The sequence below is a fragment of the Carlito syrichta genome, unplaced genomic scaffold (genome assembly GCF_000164805.1).
Source record: "Carlito syrichta isolate Samal-C Ts95f unplaced genomic scaffold, Tarsius_syrichta-2.0.1 Scaffold306713, whole genome shotgun sequence".
Taxonomy (NCBI): domain Eukaryota; kingdom Metazoa; phylum Chordata; class Mammalia; order Primates; family Tarsiidae; genus Carlito; species Carlito syrichta.
Window position 1 is genome coordinate 1,697 of NW_007250809.1, and position 18,999 is coordinate 20,695.

The following is an 18,999-nucleotide window of genomic DNA, read 5'->3' on the forward strand; positions in this document are numbered from 1 at the left end:
GTGAAGCCATCTATTATTACATGCTTTGGAAGCAACAGGGTGATGAGCTGTTAATGAAATTTTTTTTTGACTGCCCATTTTAGCGATCTCTGATTAGAATTTCACTCTTGCTAACGTGTTTTGGTTTTTTTTTTTTTTGTCTGTTAGGAATATTGTTGACATTTAATATGCACACACACATAGAGACACGTGTACATTTCATTTTGTCATTTTTTTCCCCCTAAACCTTTTCTAGAGATTTTTATTTGCAAAACTCTTCAGCCATATTACTTCTGCCAGGAAAGCTAGGAAATATGAAATACCTCATTTCAGACTCAAAAAGGTGGAGAACATTAAAATATGGTTGTCACTGCGTTCCTTCTTAAAGGTGAGTTTTTTCTGATGGACAATAGGATATATACTAGAAGATGTGCACTGAAGTTTCTGGCAACAGCAAGGCAGGCAGTGGAGTCCTGGGTTTCGGGCAGATTGTCTCAGTGGCTGACAGATTGCCAGACACCAACTTGGGTGTAACCTACCTGCAAGGCCGGTAGGGGTTGGTAAAGAAGAGCTTTGAATGGAAAAGAAAATGGACATTTCCTAGGGGAGAGTGATAATTAAATATTGCATCTTTTTCTGATTCTCTGGGAAAGATTCCAGCTGAATATATGTCAGTGAATCAGTCACCCCTTAATTTGGAAAGACATGGATTCAGTACTTAAAAGGGATGTCCAAAATATGCTCCAGTCCTGTGTCAGAAACTTCTTGAAAATGTTTATTTTCATTCTAATGAGTGAACTTCAAGGTGTGACAGTGACCGAAACACACGCACATGTGCGTCTTCCCCTGCAGAGACGGGGCCCCCAGCGTTCCGTGGACGTGGTCGTGTCCTCAGTCTTCCTGCTGACGCTCTCGATCGCGTTCATCTGCTGCGCCCAGGTGAGAGTTTCGCCTCTGCTTTGGGAGAGGCGGAACGTCTGTCCCAGGGCTCACTCTCCATTTCAGCTCAGGTCACTGTGTGTTTAAGTGTGTGTTTTTTAATGTGTCTACGTTTCTTTGGCTATTTTGGGTATTTAATTTTTCTAGGTTTCTGCAGTGAGAATAAAGGTAATTTCTGAAGCCCTGGAAGATTGTACGGTCGCTCTAACGTAATGTCAGTTGGCAGTTATTGACTGGTAATAAGGCCGTCATGCCATGGATGCAAATAGTGATTTCCTGACGACATTGTTCCTTCTACATGTATTAGTTGTTACTCCAGGGTAGATCTTTCCTTCTGTCCCACTTGTTAATTAATGAATTAGACTGGAGTCGTGGAGTCTCATTTTTATCCAGTGGGTTAAAATCTGTTACTATATTTGTTTTGATGCCTAAATTGTCCCACATTTGGCTGGTAGGAGTCCCTTGAAGCATCCCCCCATCCCACGTTCTTTTTACAGGTCCAGTTGTCTTTTTTTTTTTTGAGTCAAAGTCTCACTCTGTCACCCAGGATAGAGTATAGCATCACCATCATGAGTCATCACGGCCCTATCTCCTGGGCTCAAGTGATCCTTCTGCCTCTGCTTCCCAAGTAGCTGGGACTACAAGCATGCACCACCATGCCTGGTTAATTTTTATTTTATTTTTTTGGTAGAGATGAGATCTTGCTATGTTGCCCAGACTGGTCTCAAACTCCTGGGCTCAAGTCATCCTCCCTCTTTGGCCTCCCAGACACTGGTATTACAGACGTGAGCCACTCATGCCTGGCCTCCTCCTATCTTTTTAAAAACACTTCTGTGCTTTCTGCATGGCAAGGAGTTACCGGTATATCTTGTACTTTCCCAGTTAGTAGTTTCAACTTAATTCTACTGTGAATGTTTTCGGTCCTTTAACTTATGTAAAACCAGCACATGTTCAGTTTGATTTAATGTTCCATCAGCACTTTGAAAGGATTTGTATTTGTCATTGTTGAGAACAATACCCTGTGTATATCAGTTCACGTTTGTTCACCGCATTGTTCAAATTGCTGGTATTTTCATTATTTGGTCTTACTCTGTCAGCCGTTGGTAGAGGTGTGTTCAAGTCTACTGTGATTGTGAGTTTGTCTGTTTCTCCTTTTATTTCTGTCAGCTTTTTTTTTTTTTTTTTTTTGAGTCAGAGTCTCACTCCATCGCCCAGGTTGGAGGGCAGTGGTACACTCATGGCCACCTCAGCATCGACCTGCTGGGCTCTGGTGATCCTTCCACCTCAGCCTTCCAAGTAGTCGGAACTACAGTCATGCGCTACCACGCCTGGTTAATTTTTGATTTATTATAGATATGAGGGTTCGCCTAGTTGCCTGGGCTGATCTTGAACCCATGGGCTCAGGCACTCTATTCACCTCGGCCTCCCAAAGTGCTGGGATTACAGGCTGAGCCACTGAACCCGGCCTGTATATCTTAAAACTGTATAACTGGTATATCCAGATTTAGGATTGTTATCCATCTTCTTGATGGATTGACTTTTATGTCCTTTGAAGTTTTTTTTTTTCCTGAATCCAGGATCTATTTCAGAATTATATATTGCATATAGTTGTCATGTCTCTTTAGTCTTCTTTAATCTGAGAAAGTATCAGGCTTTTTCTTTTTTCTTTCATGACCTTGTAAAATGCCTCTATTTCTAATGTTTCAACTGTATTTTCTTTTTTTTTTTTTTTTGAGTTGGAGTCTCACTCGGTCGCCCAGACTGGAGTGCAGTGGCCGCTCCCAGCCACCACAGCCTTGCCTGCTGGGCTCCGGTGATCCTTCCGCCTCAACCTTCCGAGTAGCCGGAATTACAGGCGTGTGCTACCACGCCCGGCTGATTTTTTGATTTATTATAGAGATGAGGTCTCGCTGCCCAGGTGGGTCTCGAACCCGCGGGCTCAGGCAATACACTCACCTCAGCCTCCCAAAGGTACAGCATTACAGGCTGAGCCACCGAGGCCGGCTTCAACTTTATTTTCTATTAATTTAACTATACCAGCTGTCTTTTGATTAGTTTTTGCATTTTATATCTTTTTCTATCCTCTTTCATTGTTTTGTTCTCATATTTTAAGTGTGTCTCTTGTAATCAGCATGTCCTTTAAAGGTAGCTTGTTTCTTTTTCTTTTCTTTTCTTTTTTTTTTTTTTTTTTTTTTTGAGTTGGAGTTTCTGTTGCCCAGGCTGGAGGTCAGTGGCACGTTCACAGCCACTGCAGCCTTGACTTGCTGGACTCGGGTGAATCCTTCTGCCTCAGCCTTCCAAATAGCTGGAACTATAGACACGCACCACCATGCCTGGCTAATTTTTTGGTTTATTGTAAAGATGAGGTCTTGCAAAGTTGCTCAGGATGGTCTTGAACCCCTGGACTCAGGCAATCCTCTTGCCTTCACCTCCCAACGTGCTGGGATTACAGATGTGGCCACTGCACCTTTGCCCACTTTTTAAGGGGGCTATTTGTTTTTTCTTGTTGATTTGTTTGAGTTCCTTATAGACTCTGGATTATGAGTCCTTTGTCAGATGCATAGTTTGCAAATGTTTTCTCTCATTCTGTAGGTTGCTTGTTTACTCCGTCGGTTTTTTGTTTTGCTGTGCAGAAGCTCTTTAATTAAGTCCCATTTGTCAATTTTTGCTTTTGTTGTATTTGCTTTTGAGGTCTTAGTCATAAATCCTGTGCTTTTTTTGTTTTAAATTCTGTTTATATGGTGAATCATCTTTATTGATTTGCATATATTGAACCGTCCTTGCATCCACGGAATGAAACCCACTTCATTGTGATGAATTATCTTTTCGATGTGCTGTGGGATTTGGTTTGCTAACATTTTGTTGAAGATTTTTGTGTCTATGTTCATCAGGGATATTGGCCTATAGTTTTCCTTTTTTGTTGTTGTGCCTTTGCCAGATTATGGTGTCTGAATGACACTGGTTTTATAAATGAGTTTGGGAGGAATCCATCCTATTTGATTTTTTTGAAATAGTTTCAGTAAGATTGGTACCAGCTGTTCCTTGTACATCTGGTAGAATTCACCTGTGAATCTGTCTGGTCCAGGGCTTCTTTTTGACTGGTAGATTTTTTATTACTGGTTCAGTTTTGTAACTTGTTATTGATCTGTTAAGGATTTCAGTTTCTTCCCGGTTCAGTCTTGGGAGGTTGTATGTTTCCAGGAATTTATTTAAATCCCTCTAGGTTTTCTAGTTTGTGTGTGTAGGGATGTTCATAGTAGCATTTGAAGACACTTTGTATTTATGTGATATCAGTTCTAATGTCACGTTTGTCGTTTTTGGTAGTGCATATTTGGATTGATCTCTGTTAATGTAGCTAGCAGTCTATCAATCTTATTTATCCTTTCAAAGAACCAACTTTTCATTTTGCTGATACTTTGTATGGATTTTTTAGTCTCAATTTCACTTAGTTCTATTTTGATCTTAGTTATTTCTTTTTTGCTAGCTTTGAGTTTAGTTTATTCTGGTTTTTCTAGTTCCTTTAGGTGTGATGTTAAGTTGTTAATTTGAGATCTATCTTTTTGATGTAGGCATTTGGTATTATAAACTTTCCTGTTGACACTGATTTTGCTGTATCCTAGAGGTTTTGGTATATTGTCTCTATTTTCAGTTGTTTCAAAACATTTGTTTTGGCTTTCTGCCTTAATTTCATTGTAAACCCCAAAGTCATTTCGGAATGAATTGTTTAGTTTCCATGTGCTTGTGTGGTTTTGAGAGTTTCTCTTATTTCTAATTTTATTCCACTGTGGGATCAAGAAAATGCTTGATTTGTTTGAATTTACTGAGATTTGTTTTATGACCAAGCATGTGGTCAACTTTAGAGAATGTTCATTGTGTACATGAGAAAAATGTATATCCTGTGTTGTTGGGTTGTGTATTCTGTAGATGTCTATTAGGTCCATTTGGTTAAGGGTCTGACTTGAGTGTAGAGTTTGCTAGTTTGCTACCATGATGATCTGTCTAGTGCTGTCAGTGGGATGTTGAAGTTCCCCACTATTACTGTATGGCTGTCTGTCTCTTTTTTTAGGTCTGATAGTATTTATTTTATAAATCTAGGTCCTCTGATGTTGGGTGTGTTTATATTTAGGACTGTTAAATCTCCTTTTGGAGCTGAAACCTTTATCATTATGTCCTGCTTTGTCTTTTTTTAATCCAACTTGCCACTCCATATCTTTTAAATGGATAATTTAGGCCGTTTACATTCAAGTTTAATATTGATATGTGAATTTTATTCCTCTCATAGTGAAATAGGAACTGAGTGCTTAATTCACAGACACTGACACCAAAAGTACAAGTTATAAAAAGGAGAGGTTTATTAGCCAAGAGCCAGGCTGGCGGCCACTTGCCTGCTGGACATGCCAGTCCCACAGCAAGGGCCTCCCTTTGCTGTAGGGGCTTGCTTAAATGGGGCAAAACCACAGTGGGACTTTCCAAGTGCGTCAAACCGCAACATCCTGGAGGCCTAGGTACTTTTCAAGCAATGCTAGCAGGGTTTACAGAAGCAAAAAAAAAGCTGTTAAATAGTTTAACCTAGCCAGCAGATGCTGTTGCCAGTTTCCAGGAAGGGAACTTTTTAACTGTGCAAAGGCTGAGTACATGCTTAACTGTGCAAAGGCTGAGTTTATGCTTAGCCTAATTTTTGACATTGTAGATGTCTTTTTAAGCCGCCTTCCACATTCGTCCCTTTCAGTTGTTCCTGGAGTCAAATCAATTACTTTTCATACAGGGAATTACATTGAGTATTGAGGGCTATTAATTTTACTGATGATACACTGTTTTAACATAACCAAGGAGGCTTATGTATGGGTCTCAGCTTTTCCAAGGAGCAATAGTTTCACGCCCCCATGCAGCAGAGTGGTATTGTCCTGCTTCGTGGCAACGGGCTGGTCCTGATGCTGGGCAAGCATAAAAACCAACAGATTTAAGTCCTTTTTCATGAGCTAAGGTGCCGCATTCGTCAGTGTGTGTGCCCCCGAGGGTTAGACCTGGCCATAATTTACAAAGGTCAAAATTAAAGACAGGCTGCCCGCTTCCTCTGTAGGTGGCAATTATGGTCCCAGTGACGGTATTTCTCAGTTCCCAGGAATAGTTCCCCGGAGTATAGGGATTACGTGGGTTAGGCCAGTAGGCCTCAAGCTGGGGAAAGTATGCAAGGAATATGATTAAGATACAAAAGTCCACAAAAGTCTTATCTTTAGAGGATCTTCTCCAGTAGCTGGTTTGATGACTTTCCATGTCTCAGGAGTCGACTTTCCATGTCTCTGGGGTTGCGGTGGTGTCTGCCTTTACTTGTGAATGATGAATTCAGGGGCAGATACCGCTGACTTTGATGGGCATAGGAGAAGTAAGGATTACTATGTGGGGCCCTTTCCACCTTGGGGTGAGAGCCTCAGCTTTGTGCCATTTTATCCAGACCTGGTCACCGGGCTGGAACAGGTGTGGATGTTCTAGAACCGGTTTCCGGAAGGCTGCCTGCACGGTCTCAGTGACAGCTGGCTGAACTCTTTGAAGAGCCTGCAGTGACTGAAGCAAATTATGGTTAGACAGTTCTAGGGCTTTTTCCAGTCTAATTTTTGGAAGTAATGGTGGGGGCCGTCCCAACAGAATTTTGAAGGGGGTTAGACCCTTGATGTAGGTACACCTGGCCCTTAAGAGGGCATAGAGAAAGAGTGTTACCCAACCTTCACTGGTCTCCAGGGTTAATTTGGTCAAGGTCTCTTTAAGCGTCTGATTCATTCTTTTTACCTGTCCTGAACTCTGGGGATGATATGTACAATGTAACTTTCAATTTATCCCCAAGGTTTTTGCAAAACCTTCGGTAAGTTTAGAAATAAATGCTGGGCCATTATCTGAGCCTATTGAGATAGGTAGACCATATCTTGGTATGATGTCATTTAAGAGTTTCTTTACTGTTTGCAGTTTCAGTTTTTGTAGGAAATGCCTTGACCCATCCCGAGAAGGTGTCTACCAAGACCAATAGGTACTTATATCCATATTGCCCAGGTTTGACTTCTGTAAAGTCTATTTCCCAATGTCTCCCGGGGGTTAGTCCCCTATCTCGGACCCCTTGGGTGAATACACTGACCTTAGCATTATTAGTCTGCTGGCATGACATGCAGCCTTGAATGAGCTTCTGGGCGAGCTGGTCCAGATGAGGGAGATAGAATTCTATCCTCACAAGTTCGGTTAGTTTTGTCCTTCCCAAATGAGTACCTTCGTGGAGCTGCCTTAGGATTTGTTGTCCCAGGACTCGAGGGAGGAAGGTTCTGCCGTCCTGAAGTGGAAGCCATCCGTCTGGGTTTGAGGCTATCTGCAATTTTTGTGCAGCGAGGAGGTCCTCTTCTGTCTATTTTGGTGGCTCACAGAGAACCGGAGGAGGCAGCGCCAGCAGGCAGGTGGTTCTGCTGTAAGCAGCTTCTCTGGCTGCTTGACCTGCTTTTCTATTTCCTATTGCCTCTTTTGAGTTTCCTTTTTGGTGGCCCGGACAATGGATGAAACTTGTTTGGGGGCCCATATTGCTGCCAGGAGGTCTAAGACCTCTGCTTTATTTTTTATGGTTTTCCCCTCTGTGGTGAGCAATCCCCGCTCCCTGTAAATTGTCCCATGAACGTGTGCAGTTGCAAACGTGTTCCTGCTGTCAGCGTAGATGTTGACAACTTTTCCTTTACTTGCTTTTAGGGCCTCAGTTAGGGCAATCACTTCGGCTTTTTGGGCTGATGTTTTCTGCGGAAGAGGCTCAGCCCTAATAGTTCCCTGTAGAGTGACCATTGCTGCCCCCGCATACCTTACCCCATTCTGGATGAAACTGCTGCCATCTGAGAAAAGTGTTAGGTCGGGGTTTGTTCTTGGGACATCGGTTAGGTCCCAGCACAGCTTCTGGAACTCAGTTGTTTCATAACAACAATGTGGCAGCCCCGTGGGACCTTCTTCTGGTAGCAAGGTTGCGGGGTTTAAGCTGGGGATATGCTGGAACTTGATGCGGGGTTGATTTATTTTATTTATTTATTTATTTTTCCGAGTTGGAGTCTCACTCTGCCGCCCAGGCTGGAGTGCAGTGGCTGCTCCCGGCCACCACAGCCTCGACCTGCTGGGCTCCAGCGATCCTTCCGCCTCAGCCTTCCAAGTAGCTGGAACTACAGGCGCGCACTACCATGCCTGGCTAATTTTTTATTTATTGTAGAGATGAGGTCTTGCCAAGTTGCCCAGGTTGATTTAAAAGTAGCACTTGATAGTGAGTTATTTGGGCATTTGACATCATTTGTCAGGAGCCCCTCGGAGTAAAGACTCCACTGCATGCGTGGCCATGACTGTCAAATTCTGCCCCAGTGTTAGTTTGTCTGAGTCCCTTACTAACATGGCAATGGCTGCTATAACCCGCATGCAGGGTGGCCAGCCCGAGGAGACCGGGTCCAGTTTTTTTGTCAGGGAGGCGACCTGCCTGTTCCATGGGCCGAGCTTTTGGGTTAGGAGCCCCCGGGCGACGTCTCATCTTGCATCCACATAAAGGCGGAAAGGTTTTTCAATATCCGGCAAGGCCAGGGCTGGAGCTGAGACCAGGGCGTTTTGAAGGGCTTGGAAAGTTTTGTCCCCCTCTGGTGTTCATTTAAAATTAGCCTCTGGTCCCTTGGTTATTTCATAGAGGGGTTTTGCGAGTTTAGCAAACTTAGGGATCCATAGTCAGCAGTTATCCTACAGCTCCCAAGAATTCCCGGACCTGCCTTTTGCTTCCTGGGGCCGGGATGCCTTTTATGGCCCGAATGTGCTGGGTAGTCGGGGATGTTTTTGCTGGTGGAGTTTTTCATCTGGTGCTGGTTTCTCTTTTCCCTGTTGGCTGCTTGGGTTTAACTTCCAGTAAAGGTGCTGCTACTACTTTGGCCATCTTTTTGGTTTGTTGGTCTTCAGGCGAGTTCCTGCTATTATAGACCTTCTGGGCTACCTCGGTTAACTCTGATAAACTTTTCTCTTCAAATCTTTCAATTTTCTGCAATTTTTTTCTTATATCAGGGGCTGACTGGGAGACAAAGGCTATAACTAAAGCCCTCCGATTTTCTGGAGCCTCTGGGTCTATGGGAGTATACGCCCGATAGGCCTCCATAAGGCGTTCCAGAAAAGCCGTGGGAGATTCCTGTGGGCCCTGAGTTACCTCACTTACCTTAGACAAATTTGTGGGCCTCCTGGTGGCGGCCTGGAAACCCCCCATGAGAGTTCGGTGATAGGTGGTGAGACACTCCCTACCGTGATTGGTGTTCAGGTTCCAATTAGGCCTCTCAGCAGGGAAGACATGGTCCACAGGGTCCTGCTCTGTCAGTCTGCCGTCCAGTTCCAGGACCAATTTTCTTGCCTCCTGACGGATTCGTTCTCTTTCCTCCACAGCAAAAAGGGCTTGGAGGAGCTGTTGGCAGCCATCCCAAGTGGGCTGGTGGGTGAAGAAAATAGTTTCTAAAAGGCCTATGAGGCGCTGAAGTTTTCTAGCGAACGTCAGATTTTGGTGCTTCCAATTGTAAAGATCTCCAGTAGAGAAAGGGACATAAACCATAAAGGGCTGGCCCCCCGAACCTCCTGCGTCTAGTCCCGGGGCCTGTCTCAGGGGGAGGACCGTGGAAGTTTGTGGTTCTGAGTTCCCCGAAGACGAGTCGGGGCTAGTCGGTTTATCGGGGGCAGTTGGGCCCTCGGGAGACGCCTGGGGAAGAGGGGGATACAGGGGCTGATATGAGGACCCTCTCCTGGTGAGTGACGGGCTGAGGACCTTGTGGGCCCCCTGCTCCCGCTCAGATGTAGAGTAGGGCGGGGGAATTCCATCATCCTCCAGTGGGCTCTGGAGGACCGGAGGTTTGGCTTTTGGAGTTTCCTGTAGGGCTGAAACACGAGAAGAATTAGCTCTCTTTTCGGCTTTCTTCAGCCATGATGGCTGCTGCATTACCAGTGACGTACGGGATCTGGTCTGGGTGGCATTGATAGACGAACTGTCGGACCTTCCCCACTATGGCAGGGTTGAAGGTCACCTCTGGCGGTCAGCTGCAATGAGGAAATGTGGGCCATTTGAGGGAACAGAGGTGGTTAGGTTTCCCTGGTTTACCTGATAACCCAACTGCTGTGCCGCTCCTTGGAAATCCTTGAAGTGGCACAAAACCAGTTGCAGAGGAGTGTCAGGCTTAGAGCACTGCTGTCCCATAATATCGACAGCTGTGACAGACACAACAGTGACTAACACTGAACAAATACAGGCAATAACACAAACTGAACAGACAGACCTAACTGCCCGAGGGCAATACCGGAGGACCCAGTGACGTTTCACTGGGACCTCAGACCCAGGAATTAGCGCTGCATCCAGCTTTCCTGCGGGTCCAACCAGAAGTGTGCACAAACAGAACGGGAACTTGACTCACCTCTCAGAGGGCTCTGGGGACATTGTGAGTCTGCCAGAGACGACAGTCACCCATTTGTGAGTCCACAGACTCACCAGGCCTGACGAACAGTGAGGTTCGCGGGTACGCACACCCACAAGGTCAGCTGGTGATTGGGGCTGGGGATTAAGCTCTCGGATATCCTGGACGAGCTCCCAAATGAAATAGGGACTGAGTGCTTAATTCACAGACACCAACACCAAAAGTACAAGTTATAAAAAGGAGAGGTTTATTAGCCAGGTGCCAGGCCGGCAGCCACTTGCCTACTGGACATGCCAGTCCCACAACAAGGGCCCCCATTTGCTGTAGGGGCTTGCTTAAATGGGGCAAAACTGCACTGGGACTTTCCACGTGGACCAAACCGCAACATCCTGGAGGCCTAGGTATTTTTCAAGCAATGCTAGCAGGGTTCACAGAAGCGAAAAAAAAGCTGTTAAATAGTTTAACCCAGCCAGCTGATGCTGTTGCCAGTTTCCAGGAAGGGAACTTTTTAAACCTGTGTTGCCTTGTAGTCTCAATTGTGTAATTGCTTCAGTTTTATGGGATCTATGAGCTTTGTACTTATGTGTGCTTTTATGGTAGCAAGTAATGTTCTTTCATTTCCATGTTTAAAACTCCTTTGAACACTTCTTGTGAGTTGGTCTGGTGGCAATGCATTCCCTTAGTGTTTGCTTGTCTGGAAAAGACTGTTTTGCCTTCATTTATGAAACTTAGTTTGGTGGGATATGACCTTCTTGGTTGGCTTTTTTCTTTAAAGAAAGCTAAAAATAGGGCCTTGATCTCTTTTGGCTTCTAAAATTTCTGCTGAGCCAAATATTTTAAAATATCTTGCTTAATCCTATTAATTTGTTTTGCATTCTCTTACTATTATTGCTTTAGTTGTAACTCCAGGGATTGCAACATTGTCCTTACTATATATAGTCTAATAACATGATTATGTTACCACTTTTTTGATAATGCTAGGACCTTAGCACACTTTCTCTCATTTACCCCTCGACTTTTTGTGTTATTTTCCTTTGTTGTTGTGTTGTTGTTTTGAGTTGGAGTCTCACTTGGTCGTCCGGACTGGAGTGCAGTGGCCGCTCCCGGCTACCACAGCCTCGCCTGCTGGGCTCCAGCGATCCTTCCACCTCAGCCTTCCGAGTAGCCAGAATTACAGGCATGCGCTACCACGCCCGGCTGATTTTTTGATTTATTATAGAGATGAGGTCTTGCTGCCCAGTCGGGTCTCGAACCCGCAGGCTCAGGCAATCCACTCATCTCAGCCTCCCAAAGGCGTGGGATTATAGGCTGAGCCACCGAGCCTGGCTTGTCCTTTGTTTTAATTTTACATTTATTTTATTTTTGTGTTGGTGTCTCACTGTTGCCAAGCTGGAGTGCAGTGACACATTCACAGCTACCACAGGCTCTACCTGCTGGGCTCATGCAGTCCTTCTGCCCCAGCCTTCCAGGTAGCTGGAACTCAGGCACATGCCACCACATCTGGCTAATTTTTTAAATTTTTTGTGGAGACGAGGTCTTGCTAAATTGCCAAGGATGGTCTTGAATCCCTGGGCTCCAGCAGTCTTCTTGGCTCTACCTCCCAAAGTGCTGGAATTACAGGCATGACCCATTGTTCCTGGCTTATTTTTGCATATGTTTTAAACCCACAAGATATGGTTACTCTTGCTTTGTGGAGTTAATGTGTCATTTATATTTACCCCCACAGTTGCGCCGTTCCATTGCCTTTCATCGTTTCCTGCATTTCTCTCTGGGACTGTTTTTCTCTTGCTTGAGAAACTCTTGTGTTATTTATCTTAGTGCCAGTCTGCTGGTCATAAGTCTCTCTGTTTTTGCTGTTTGAAAATACCTTTTATCACTTTCACTATCGAATGATACTTTTTAAAACTAGGAATAGAATTCTTTTTTTTTTTTTTTTTTTTGAGTTGGAGTCTCACTCTGTCACCCAGACTGGAGTGCAGTGGCTGCTCCCAGCCACCACAGCCTCGACCTACTGGGCTCCAGCGATCCTTCTGCCTCAGCCTTCCAAGTAGCTGGAATTACAGGAATGCACTACCATGCCCGGCTGATTTTTTGATTTATTGTAGAGATGAGGTCTCACTGCCCAGGAGGGTCTCGAATCCGCGGGCTCAGCCAATCCACTCACCTCAGCCTCCCAAAGGCGCAGGATTACAGGCTGAGCCACCGAACCCAGCTAGGAATAGAATTCTAAGTTGCAAATTTTCTTTCAGCACTTTTTACATTCCATTGTTTTCTGATTTCCATATTTTATTTTGAAAAACCAGCTGTTAGTCTTAGTGCTGTTCTTTAAAAAGCAATGTCATTTTTCTCTGATCCTAAGAGTTTTTCTTGTGTGTAGTTTTCTACCAGTTTGACTGATTTGCATACTGTCTAGTGCTGTGCAACAACTTGTATCAGTCTTCTGAAGTGTTGCACCTAGGTTGTTACTATCTGTTACTTTCCTCCTCTTAATCATATGTAATCTAACTGGGGCAAATACCTGAAAGCAGAAAACACGAGTCTTTGAAGGTGGTGGACTTAGCCAAGCAGAGTTGAGAGGGAGCCTCAATGGCCCTGAGGGAAGAGAAATGGAGGGTGCAGCTGCTTGGTGACGTACTCTTTTTCAAATGGCTTCTGAGAGTTCTCCATATGCTTTTCAACAATTTCCGTTTGACTAGGGCTTGCTTGAGGAAATGTCTTTACTTTTAAATAAATTAACTTGGGAAAAAAACTCAATTGTTTCCAGAAAACTTGACACATATTAGGCACTCAATAAGTGGTAGCTGCTGTTGCTATTGTTAGTTGGATCTTAAAGGGAATAAAAAGCTGATTCTTAGGATTTTATAGCCATAGCAGTGGGATGGGCCACATGTTTTAGGGAGCTCACTAGATTTAATGCAGATTTAGTACTTTGAACGATGGTCACCATATGCTTGTGAATGGACATGCTTGTGGTTTAAGTTGCTGGAAAAGCATTTGTCTCATTTTACTTATATTTCTCTTCTTTGTTACTTCTAAACCCTTATTATCTTTCATGAAAAGGAGAAAGTCTAGGAAATGTAGAGAAATAGATAATGATTAAATAGAGAACACTATGAGTACCAAACGCTTTTGCTTTGAGTATTAAAATATTAGATTTTTTAAAATGTTCTTAAATTGGTAAAGGAGTAATTATTTGATTTTAAGACAAATGAATAACTGAACTACTTTTTGTATCCCTTATATAGGTTCTCCAAGGACATAAAACTTTCCTGAATGATGCTTATAATTGGGAGTTTTTGATCTGGGAATCAGCTTTGCTACTTTTCCTGCTGCGCCTGGCCTCATTGGGGTCTGAAACTAACAAGAAATACAGCAATGTTTCGATATTGCTGACTGAACAGGTATTAACTGATCCTGTCAATTTGGCTCACTGCTGAGGAGTGGCTGAATGTTCTGTAAAATGTATGTGGAGGATTCAGGGCCGAATCACCATCGAACTGTCACTTTCTAGCTGCATAACTGACCACACACGTCACTTTTCTGCTCTGTAATTGCTAATTCCTGACAAAAGGGATAAAATATCTTTACCTGCTTCAGGATTGTGAGAACTCAGAGCTAAGGCATCAGAAAACTTTGTATACTATAAAGGTATCTTTATTGGTAGCAATGGCTGCTTTTAATCTCATATTCCACATCAAGGATTAGATCCTTATGATACTTGTCATTTAATATGTAGAAAAAGCCTTTTGAATTCCTCTGTATCAGCTATAGAATACATTATTTAGTATTTGGAAAATACTTATTTTTCAGTATGTGAGAAATGTTTCTTGTAACTACTGAGTATAATAGTACTTTTTTAATTTCACATTTATTCAAAAACTTTAAATAAACACATTTATCATTAGTTATTTTTGCCTTCAAATCAGAGTAGAGAATTCTTCTATAAGGGAAAAAATAAAGAATTAGTAAATTAAAAGTAGTTATCTTTTTCCATTTCATAAATGTTTAATAAGGATGTTAGATTATCTGGGGTATAGTGAGATGAATAAGATATAGCCTTTGAACTCATGGAGTTTACATGCTAATTACTGTTATATTACAATTAATATTAAAATCTCTTGTCATTTTTTGTTTGTTTTGTTTTTGAGATGAGGTGTCACTCTGTCACCCAGGCTGGAGTGCAGTGGCATGAGCACAGTGTACTGCAGTCTTGAACTCCTGGGCTCAAGGGATCCTTCTCCTTCAGCCTCTCAAGTAGCTAGGACTCTAGGCACGTGCCACCACGCTTGCCTAGTTTTAGAGCAGTTTTTAAAAGATGGGGTCTCACTGTTGCCCAGGCTGGTCTTGAACTCCTGGCCTCAGGTGGTCCTCCCATCCCAGTCTCATTGCTTTGATATTTAAATCACTTCATCATTAATTACTTTTTCTTACTAAGTAGCTTTTCTTTGGTGAAGGGAGACTGATTAGGGATGGTGGGACTAGAGCACGTGACGTGTTTTCTGTAAAAATAGCTACTGGGTTTCAAAATTTATTTCCCTTGAAAACATGACCCTTGGAATCTGCGAGATTTCATGCAGTGTATGTATCATACATAATTTTTCTGTGAAATTCACTTTACTCTCTATCCTTTCCTTAGATTAATTTATATCTTAAGATGGAAAAAAAGCCAAATAAGAAAGAACAGCTCACTCTAGTAAACAATGTATTAAAGCTATCCACCAAGTTGTTGAAAGTAAGTCACATCCGATGACACACTTTTACTACCCTTTAGATTAAATCAGCTTCTTCTCTAAGAAAATATCAAATGGCAGGTGACACCTGGGGTGGGGGAGGTGGCCCAGGCGAGGTGGAGCTGCAGCCGTGGTGCCAGGACAGCTTGCGGCGGTGGTTACGACCAGAGCTCCTGGGGAGGAGCCGAGGACCGAGAGTGGCTCCTGCCACAGGCGGGCCTCCTGGGCACGGGAGGCTCGGGCCCTGGAGGAGAACTGCCTCTTCTCCCTGCCCACTGAGGACCAGGTTCTAGGGCTTCTGTCACCGGGGTCTCTGTTGGTCTGGGTGTTTGTGTCCCAAGGAGGGGTGGCGCGCCATCTGTGGGGCTGCAGTCATTGTCATCCTCTCCGTTGTCCCCATGGAGGGAAGCTGCTGGGAGAGAAAGGTTGGTGAGGCCCACGCCCCCCTGCAAGGGGACCAGCTGGCTGCGGGTCTGTGCTGGTGGCCTCATCCTGCCCCCGAGGCGCTGGCATCATCGTGCCCAGAATGCTGCTGCTGGCTGGTGTCCTCCGCTGCTACACCTCGGCAGCTTGGTCAAGGCCACCTTTGATGTCGTCACAGCTGTCTCACCCCATCTCTGGAAAGGGACATGTTCACCAAGGCTCCCTGCCAGGATGTAGCGAGCCCAGGCTGCCACTGTGGCTACTATGTAGCGTTTTTAGACCAGAGAAATAAAAAATAGCAAGAAGTCACTGAATAGCTGTTGAGAACACAAGTACCTCATTTCTATTCTTTCACGCTCTTTGTAGGAGCTGGACACACCATTTCGACTCTACGGACTGACAATGAACCCCTTGATCTACAATATCACAAGAGTCGTTATCCTTTCTGCTGTCTCAGGTGTTATAAGTGATCTTCTAGGGTTTAACATCAGAGTAAGTATGACCACCACTCTGTAGCATCGTAGTCTTTTTTATTTTTAATTTTTTATTTATTTTTATTTTTTGAGTTGGAGTCTCACTCGGTCGCCCAGACTGGAGTGCAGCGGCCGCTCCCGGCCACCACAGCCTCAACCTGCTGGGCTCCCGCGATCCTTCCACCTCAGCCTTCCAAGGAGCTGGAACTACAGGCGCGTGCTATCACGCCCGGCTAATTTTTTGATTTATTGTAGAGATGAGGTCTTGCCAAGTTGCCCAGGCGGGTCTCGAACCTGTGGGCTCAGGCAATCCACTCACCTCAGCCTCCCAAAGGCGCGGGATTACAGGCTGAGCCACTGAGCCCGGCTTATTTTTAATTTTAAAGGTGTGGGGTACAATTCAGGGTCAGGGACACAAATGTTCACCAGGCAGGCACCCTTGCTGATGCGGCGTGCCCTGCCCTGGCAGTTTCTCACTTCTGTCAATCCCTTTGCTATAGTACTGCGATAGTAGTTCAGGGTCTGCTTATAAATGAGAATGTGTGATACTCAGTTCTTGTTTCTGTGATAGGTCTCTCCGTAGTATAGTCTCCAAGTCCACCCAAGTTGCTGAAGTTCATAATTTTGTCCTTCTTTGTGGCTGTGTAATATTCCAACGTGTATGTGTTGCTTTTATTTTAATCCAGTCCTCTTTCGATGGGCAGCATGGTTGGTTCCATGTTCTTGCTTTTGTGAGCAAGTCTCATAGTCTTAAAAATTCTTATGTAGGGCAACCTTCTCGGATCCCCTCCCACTGCGGGAGCTTTCCTCTCCTCTCAATAAATCCTGCCATCTAAAAAAACCCAAAATTCTCACGTATAGCAACCTGCGCTCTTCACACTCTGTGTGTGTGTGTTACGTGTAAGACTAGTTTGGGAATAACTGCTGGCGTAAAGCAGCAGGCATCTGGATGGGGTCCACAGACTTCTCAGCGTAAGTTTGCTCATTGCACGCAAGTACAATAGACTGTTCTCTTGAATGGAACAAAAAGTCTTGTTGGAATTTCATCCATAGCATGAGCTGGGTAAAGGCCTTACTCTGATCTAGGGACTATACAAGAGGTAGAATGAATGAAAATCAATCACACACGAATTGCAGTGTGTTATTTTTGGTCCTGGAAGTCCTGAGAACTTTCTCTATGACGATCTGTGGTTGCTGTTGCCAGACTTGACATTTTTCATGTGTAAAGTGTTCTTGGTTCATAGTCAGGTGTCTAGAAATCCCACCTGTTTGCCTGAAAACTAACTTATTTTGGCGATTTTCTTTTTTTAGCTGTGGAAGATTAAATCATAAGCCGGGTGAAAAGCATGGACTCTCCCTGGCTGGCATCAGTACTTGCCCATCAAGGAAGGAGATGACTGCAGAAACCAGGGAGATGCCCACCTGCTAGTTTACCTGCACAGGTGTTCTCGGCCCTGCCACACTGAACGATGGCGTTCCCAGAGGAGCAAGTCCTTTTCCAACTAGATGTGCACATTACAAACCTGCGTTTTCATGGTTTTCAAATAATATGAATGGTCGGCTGACTAAAAAGACTGTGTGTGTGACAGTAACACAAGGACAGTTTTCCGAGTTAGGAAATTTAAATTCTGAGCCCTTCCGTGCTGTTACAGGTATATTTACTAGGAAATAGTCTTTTGGGTAACTATGGTAGAAGCCCAAAGCATGAAGCAAATATCTTTTATTGGAAATATGCAAATTCAGTACTTTTCTATTACAGTCTATAGAACTGGAGATTTCACTTCTCTATCAAAGAGAGATCAAACAAGCTATTTTAGGCTGAATCCAAATAAAAGAACTTACTGGATAATTTCAGTTTCTAGTTTTTTTGTTGTTGTTGAAGGAAGAAAACCTATTAAACTGTGAGTTTCTGCTAAGCTGTGGAGAAATTTTTAATTAGTTTATAATTTTGAGTTACTCCTAATAACTGTGTCATTGTTGGTAAAATCATGCATACAATATCCCCTAAACTCACCATAAGAAACTTAAGTATATGCCCACTCACCCATGTCCATAATACAGTGAGGCGTCCATATAGGTCACCTGAGCTGTGTTTAACTTGGTTTACTTTTTGTAGCTACTGGGAATTGCTATGTTGCCAACTGGTCTCCAACTCCCGGCCTCTGGCCGCCTCTCTCCTCAGCCTCCCAGTGCTGGGATCACAGCCGCCCCTCCTGGCCCAAGCTGAGCTTCTTAGCATGGTGCTGTGCCGGGAGTCACAAGCATGATTAATAGTTTATCTGTCGTGCACTTCATGTACTCGTCCCTCCGTCTGTTTTCGGCCTCTGCGTCTGTAATCAGCCCTTGAGGATGTCAGTTCTCTTACACAGCATCTCCCAGTACACACACTTGCATATAGATGTTAACGGAAACGCTAGTGTTCTACTTATAGTTCCTGCACATTAAGTTACCTGCTTTGAAGAATCCTGAGACAAATCAAAAGCCTGAACATTTGAATAAGGTTGTCTGGAGTTTTGAATGGAAATTTCGAGACTGGGTTATTACCTGTAAAGCATGTACTCATTCAGAATCAGGTATCAGTTACATGTATCCCAATAATTAGGAATATCTGTGGGGTTTCAAGATGGATTTCTCAAGGGTCCAAGAATTGAGGTCACACCTTTCTGGGGTTGAATTCTTGGCCCTACTACTTTTAGCTTTGTAATTTGGAGCAAGTTAATCTCTCTCAATCTCAATTTCCTCACCTGTTCAATGGAGCAATCACTGTATAATAGGCTTGTTGAGCTTAAGTGAGTTTATATCATGTCAGGTACCTGTGTAGTGTAAAGCATCTAGCTCTTAGTAAACCCACAATAAACATTTGTTATTGCTACCTTACTGAAGTCCTTTTTAAAAATCTCGCTGATGAAGACACAGGAAGCAAGGTTGCTGAGCTAGAAGTAGATTACCAAAAATACACAGCATCTAACTGATGCATGAGTTACCCTTTTCTTTTTTTGTTTTGTGTTTTTTTTTTTTTTTTGAGTTGGA

At 43.8% G+C, this 18,999-nt stretch overlaps 1 protein-coding gene across 1 annotated transcript in view; it reads left to right on the forward strand.

Moving 5' to 3' along the window:
- LOC103265642 (putative homeodomain transcription factor 1) overlaps nucleotides 1–17,885 on the forward strand; it is a gene marked incomplete at its 5' end in the record, with an annotated part of 19,204 nt that extends 1,319 nt beyond the window's left edge. Inside the window, 6 exons of the mRNA XM_021715140.1 lie at nucleotides 238–367; nucleotides 832–918; nucleotides 13,589–13,744; nucleotides 14,980–15,075; nucleotides 15,863–15,988; nucleotides 17,281–17,885. Of these exons, the coding sequence (XP_021570815.1) occupies nucleotides 238–367; nucleotides 832–918; nucleotides 13,589–13,744; nucleotides 14,980–15,075; nucleotides 15,863–15,988; nucleotides 17,281–17,301 (616 nt within the window). The remainder of the gene's footprint in view (nucleotides 1–237; nucleotides 368–831; nucleotides 919–13,588; nucleotides 13,745–14,979; nucleotides 15,076–15,862; nucleotides 15,989–17,280) is intronic.
- Between the last annotated feature and the right edge of the window lie 1,114 nt (nucleotides 17,886–18,999).